The sequence below is a fragment of the Rattus norvegicus genome, chromosome X (genome assembly GCF_036323735.1).
Source record: "Rattus norvegicus strain BN/NHsdMcwi chromosome X, GRCr8, whole genome shotgun sequence".
Classification (NCBI taxonomy): Eukaryota; Metazoa; Chordata; class Mammalia; order Rodentia; family Muridae; genus Rattus; species Rattus norvegicus.
The window spans coordinates 49,656,672-49,663,651 of record NC_086039.1 but is presented as its reverse complement, the minus strand read 5'-3'; the positions used below and the strand labels follow the sequence as shown (position 1 = coordinate 49,663,651).

At 31.8% G+C, this 6,980-nt stretch overlaps 1 protein-coding gene across 1 annotated transcript in view; it reads left to right on the top strand.

Moving 5' to 3' along the window:
* The first annotated feature begins 5,373 nt into the window (after nt 1-5,373).
* Nucleotides 5,374-6,980, top strand: part of Srsf8 (serine and arginine rich splicing factor 8) — a 45,869-nt gene continuing 44,262 nt past the window's right edge. Inside the window, exon 1 of the mRNA XM_006256980.5 lies at nt 5,374-6,115. Coding sequence (XP_006257042.2) covers nt 5,452-6,115 — 664 coding nt within the window. The 5' untranslated portion in view covers nt 5,374-5,451. The remainder of the gene's footprint in view (nt 6,116-6,980) is intronic.

Genomic DNA, 6,980 nt, shown 5'->3' with positions numbered 1-6,980 from the left:
GACCTGAGAACCTCATATTAGGCCTACCTGTTAAGGTTCTGTACCTCATATACATACTGCAAGCTTGAGAATCAGGTGTCAAAAAGAGGCTGGAAATCAAGTCTCAAAATCATAGATATTTTGAAAACAAATGAAATATGAAACATTACAAAATATATCCTTGTTTGTCTTTATTTCTTATACTTTAATTATGTGCCTTCTCAAATACAAGTTTAGTTTTTATCTTAAATATTTGCAAAACAAAACCTTAGGTGTATTTTATTTATATATACATTGAGTACAAACATCTAAGCTACATGTCAAGTTTCATAATATAAATTAATATATGCTTTTAACCTTATCTTGCTTTAAATAGCATATACTCACAAGAAAAAGAGAGTATAATACCAGCCTTAAATTCCATTTATCTTTATTACACCATATACAATATTTTACTCACTAGGTATCCCTACTTACTGTATTCTTTTTCTGATAGATACTGACATCATATCTATGTTTTAAAGAGTACATACTTCCATGATTATTTGATTTCTCATAAACTCAGTCATATATGTACATTACTTTAAAGCTGTCACATATCTCACTGATAAATCCATAGTGTACTTCATATTGAACAAATTCAGATGGTTGCTTCTATATTTGGTAACTAATTCATTTACTGTGTAGAATTCCCAGCAGAGCTGTTTTTTACTAACCCAGTATATCCACCTTATTACCAACACTGTGATAATGGAATTTTTGTGGCATAATCATTCCACATATGACAATATTATGTCTGAAAGAGAGATGAAATGAAAGTTTTATGTATTTATTGTGATATTTTTACATATTAATTTGTAAGCGACTACTTGAAAAATTAATGGTAAATTAATTTTAGGGTTATTGAAAATATACTCTATATACGTAGCTTAAAAACAAGTTTTTAAAATCTGAAAATAATTTATATACCTAACATATTATATCCAAAATAACAGCAAAGTGAATGATGTAACTTTTAATTAAGAAAACAATGGAACTTAATGATAAATTATTTTCTTGTACTTTCTAGCACCTCAAAAATAATTTAATTTCTATTTGGAGATGAAGAAAGATGTTTGCGAAATTTTTTCAGTGTAGATTATATGGACTACCTAGAGAGACAACTTAAGTGAACAATAAAAGTATATTTCCTCTGTAAACACAGGAGGAAACTGTGAGGTTTATATTTTCTTTCTTTGGTGTTTTAGTTACAAAAAGACAACATCTATATTAGTTTAGGAAATAATGATTATTCTCATATTTCTTAGCCTGTTATGAAATTATTTAATGCAAAGTTTTCATTTTGAATTTTCTGTTCTTTTTTCTTTTTAAAATGGGCTTCAATGTATACTCTTGGAATTATAATTTTTCTGATTGATCTTTATCCTTATATTTATTTGATCTCATAAATTTAAAACCTGTGATAGAATGAAAGAAGACTGTTTCCTATGTATAGAGTGCTTCAAGGGCAGCAATTCATTTTGTGAAGTAGTTTTCTTCCTTTCTAGTACTTTTGTCTTCTGTGGTTTAGATAGCATAAAAATGAGTGCATTATAATATCTGAAATTTCGACAGAAAATTTAACTCAAAATTATCTAGCATCCTAAGATATTAGCAGAATAATTAGGTAAATAAAAGACATGTATGATTTAGGTGAAAGTAAAAATGACTTTTATTTAAAACATATTAATTATATCTAATCTGTGTAATAACATAAACACATACTTTATCATTTCTTATACAAAGGAATATATACATTGTAAGACATCACCCCAAAAGATACCAAAGTCTTTGTATTATTTGGCTATTCTTGATTCTTTGTTGGTCGAGTTCACAAATACAGAATTCACAAATATGAAAGACATGAGTAGTGCTTATCGCATACACATATATTTTGCAGTAAGTAATGTAGGAATTAGATGCACTAAGAATTCATTTGCAACAGAATAAAGTCAAGCAATTAATGATACACTGAGGTAAATGTTAAATTAATGTTATCTTTCAAAATCTCATATTGTGTTATATGAACATTTTATGGTTATATAGAAGGATATGCTGCTTATATAAAAATTTTAAAAATTGAGTTACTTAGGTATCATTATAAAGCAATAGCATAGTACAGAATATATGCTTAAACACTCTAAATGTGATATAACCAAAGATATATATATATATATATATATAAATATATCTTAAAAGAAATAATAATGAAGAAATTTAGACTGTTTTATTTTTTTCTCCTTTTCACTTCTCTCACTATTTTCTTTTCCTTCTAGATTGTATTTCATTTGACTATAGAAATGCTACTACTTTTGCTTTAGAAAACAGACTTGTTATTTTTTCCACTGTCATAGAATCTCTCATTCATCTCTCAGAGGCATGATTGAGGAAATCAAAGCTCATGGACTTTGAGACTATTCATCTCATAGAATAAAAGAGAGCTAACAGTGTGCAACATGTTTATGATAACTAATATGCAAATCTAATACACAAGAGAGAAGGTGATTATAATAGCAAGCTCTCTAGAGAAATACATTGAAAAATTTTATTGAATAGGTTCAAGAACAGCATGCCATTAGGGATCTTTAACGTTTCAAAATGTAAACAAGGAACCAAGGAAATGGAAAATGAGTAATAATAAAATAGACAAGTTCTCTGTTTATTATGATTAGCTTGAAAAGTCTGTGTCTTTCTATGTTTGCTTGTTTTATAAATGCATGGAATACTTATAAAAATTATTTTTTCTATTGGATATTTACTTATATTTCAAATGTTATCTCCTTTCCAAATTTCCCCTCTGTAATCCCCCTATCCCTTCCTCCTGCCTCTATGAGAGTGTTCCCCCACCCACCAACCCATCAACACCCTCTCTTTGCCCTGGCATTCCCCTACACTGGGACACTGAGCCATCACAGTGCTCAGGACCTCTCCTCTCATTGATGCCCAATTAGACCGTTCTCTGCTACATATGTAGCTGGAGCCATGGTTCTGTCCATATGTACTCTTTGGTTGGGAGAGAGAGAGAGAGAGAGAGAGAGAGAGAGAGAGAGAGAGAGAGAGAGAGAGAGAGAGAATTTATATGAAAGAAGTAACTATCTAATACAGTATGACAACTGTTTATTCCATTTAGATCCCTTTTAGAGGTTCTCTGTATCATAGATAAAATAATTTCAAAACTTGTACTCATGAGGGAACTGGGTGCTGCCTTTTGAAAAGGGAGAAAGAAAACAGTAATTCAAGCACTCAAGCACACTGGAGATAACACGTGGGCAAAGGGAGTTGGCAAGAGGAGAAAAAGTAAAAGCAATTTGTGAGCTAGAAGTATAAAAAATATGCCAATTAAGCAGTTAAATGCCATATGGGCATTGAGTGTGAGGATGGGGAATGACACACCATATAGTAACAATGATCCAAGAGTCTGAAAAATGAAATTTAGGATTTTGGTCTTTGTAGAGAAAAGAGGGAAAGGGATGAAAGAAAAAAAGTGTATGAAAGCAGATACAATTAATGTTGAGATTTCAAGCAGCTACTTCATACAAGAGGGTTTGGGAAATATATATATATATATATATATATATATATATATATATATATATATATATATATATATATATATAACCTGAATCGGCTATAGTCTAGTATGGAAAACAACAATCGAACTACCTTCTTAGAGTTTCTTACAAATTTCTCTCAGTACTCTTTCATTTTCATTAATATATCATTCTCTTCAAAAGTTTTAGATGGATTCAAAGCAAAACAAACATGTTATTTATTATAATTTCTGCTTTCCCTTTTAAAATCATTTTGTACTCTCCCTAGACATATGCAACATCAGTTGCAATGATGATATTATCTAAACTTAAAACAAAATAGTGATCACTGCCAATGTAAAGAAGTATTGGTGCTTCACTCAAAGAGGTAATAAATTAATTTGGTTTAGCTCATATAAAATCATGAAAATTTTTCAGAAATTGTTGAGTCCAAAATTAATTTGGTTTAGCTGACACAGAATAAACATTTCAGAAATTGTGGAGTCCAAAAAGAAAGATACATGTTCATGGTTTATTTATTTCAGTCATTTTACTTGTCTGTATATTTATTTTTTCTTCTATTTAAATATATTTATTTAAAATGTGTATATGTGTGGCACTTGACTAGAATGTGTGCAGATCTGGGTTCAAATCCTTGTACTGAAAAAAATATTTTGGGCGCCAGGCCTGAGGTCACAGATCCATTTTCTCAGTATTGGGGAAACAGAAGCAGATGGATCCCCATAAACTTTAGGCCATTCTGATCTACAACGTGAATTACAGGAAAGCTAGGGCTGCATAGAAAAAATTCTATCTCAAAATAAATAAAACATGTAAATTCATTTATTTTAAATAAAAATGTGTTTGAACAAAAATAAATCAATTCCCCATGCTGCAAAAAATTATTTTCAAATTTACAATCTGCTTTGTTTATATTGTTGCTATATAGATTATTGAGTGGAAGGAATAAAAACTTTAATAACTATGTACCACTTTATGATGAAGAGTATTGAAAGCTGAAAGTTATAATAATTATAAATCAATCCAATTCTAATATTTTATTGGTGCTGCATGTTTGAATTTATACTGAAAAATTTAAAAGAATTGTGTTTTGATTATATGACATTTAAACTTGCAAACAGTGGGTTGGAATAATGTCTCAGTAGTTAAGAGTACTAGCTATTTTTCCAGAGGTTCTGAGTTCGGTTTCAGGAACCACAGGGTAGCTCACAGCCATCTGTACAGATGTCCTCTTCTGGTGTGTATGAAGACCCTTATATACACAAAATAACCTTTTAAAAATACTGGTGTATACTTTTATTTCTCTATTTATTTTTTAAAATAATTTATTGGATATTTTATGTATGTACATTTTAAATGTTATCCCTTTTCTCCCTCCCTTCCCTCTCCCCCTTGCTTCCATAAAGATGCTCGCACCCCTACCCACCCACTCGTGCTTTAACACACTGCTGTTCCCCTACACTGGGGAAATGAGCCTTCACAGGACAAAGGGCTTCTCCTCCGCTTAATGCCAGACAATGCCATCCTCTGCTTCATATGCAGCTGGAATCTTGGGTCCCTCCATGTGTACTCTTTGGTTGGAAGTTTAGACCCTGAGAGCTTGTCATGGAGGGGAGGGGACTGGTTGGTTGATAATGTTGTTTTCTCTATGCGGTTGCAAACCCCTTTTGCTCCTTCAGTTCTTTCTCTAACTCCTCCATTGGGATACCGTGAATGGTTTCAGCTCTATGAATCAGTAGGGCTCTGTGAACCATTCTAGAATGTCTGAGGGAATATAACTGAAATTTAACGGTGAAAGCCTCGTGGTCAACTGAACCAGAGAAAACGCTCATAGCCATTTTTTTTTCTCCTCTTACAGATCCAATGTATTTTCCATTAAAAAATGTTCAATTCAGAGGATCCAAAACTATCAAGGATAATGCGATGCTCTCATGCTCTTCTCAATGTAGATGGAATGACCTGCCTCAAGGTTGAAAACCTTGCCTACCACACTTCATCTTATACCCTGAAGCTCATATTTGAGGATTATGGGGCTGTTGGTGATGTATTCGTCCCCCGAAATCATTTAACTGAAGAGAACTATGGCTTTGCCTTCATCCATTTCTACAACAACTGTGATGCCAAGGATGCCATGCATGGCCTACATGGGATTTTACTGGATGGCAATAAACTGAAGGTACAAATGGTACACAATGATGATCTACATTATGCTCAACCTGACTGTGGCCATGGAAGACAATACCATTATGAGGAAGAAAACCATGAATTACAGAAACAATATAAAAGACAGCATTGTTCCAATACCAGGATCCAAACCAGATCTCAGAGCAGATTGTCTCCAGACAACTCAGAATCCAAATCTCAATCTTGTAATCACTCCCACAGAAAATCGGCATCAACCAATGGATCCACGACCCAGTCCTCACTGTCTACTCAAAAGCTGCCAAACAGGGCCTGTCCAAAGTCTAGAAACCGCCCAGGAGAAAAGAAGAAACCCAAGTCTAAGTCTTCATGTAAGAGTGTCTCCAAGTATCCTTCAGGAGGAGGTAGGCCAAAATAGGTTAAAAATTCCTCAACAAATAGTCTGAGTACTTGGAAGCATGAAAGAAAAGGAAGTGAGTTTTTGATAAAAAGTCAATAGAAATATAAAAGAATGATATATTGCACAGGATTTAATTATAAATGTTGTGATTTAAAATTAGTTTTATAGCTGCTATTTGAATATTATTTAATTCACTGGAAATTGTTGAAAGATTTAATATTTTCTTATTTAAGAATCTGAAGTAAAACATAACTTAAGACTAAGAATGCTTAATTTAAAAAAAACATGTTAATAGAGTATTAGCTTCATTTGAAGCCTCCTATGAAAATGTCTATGTTTCCTTCTTATCTAAAATGCAGTAAAAGCACGATTTCTTGTAGCTTTCATCCTTTCAAGTTAAAAGCCCATAAAAAATTGTAAACATACTTTTGCTTTGTATTTTTCTCTCTATATTTTTCACTTCAAACGATAACCAAAACTTTCATAGATACAGAGATATTATAGTTTCTATAATTATTTATCAGGCAAAATTCTAATATTTTTACATTTTTGAAAGAATCAAGCACAACTGTATAGCTGCTGAGGAAGTGTATTTAACTATTAAGGTGACATTTCCAGTAAAGATTACTTGATAACTTTAGAGCTTGAAACTGCTATGGAAACTGTTTCTCTTTGTGTTATGCACTTGCTAAAACTAGTTCTACTGTCGATCTTATTTATTCTTTACTTCACGGTTACCATTATAAAATTTCTGAATCAGAAATGTATTCAATTCATTATGTTTTCAAATTGGAAGTAGATTTATTATACGATATATTCTGATTATGGTTTCTTCTCTCTCAAATTTTCCAAGATCCTCCTCAACCATC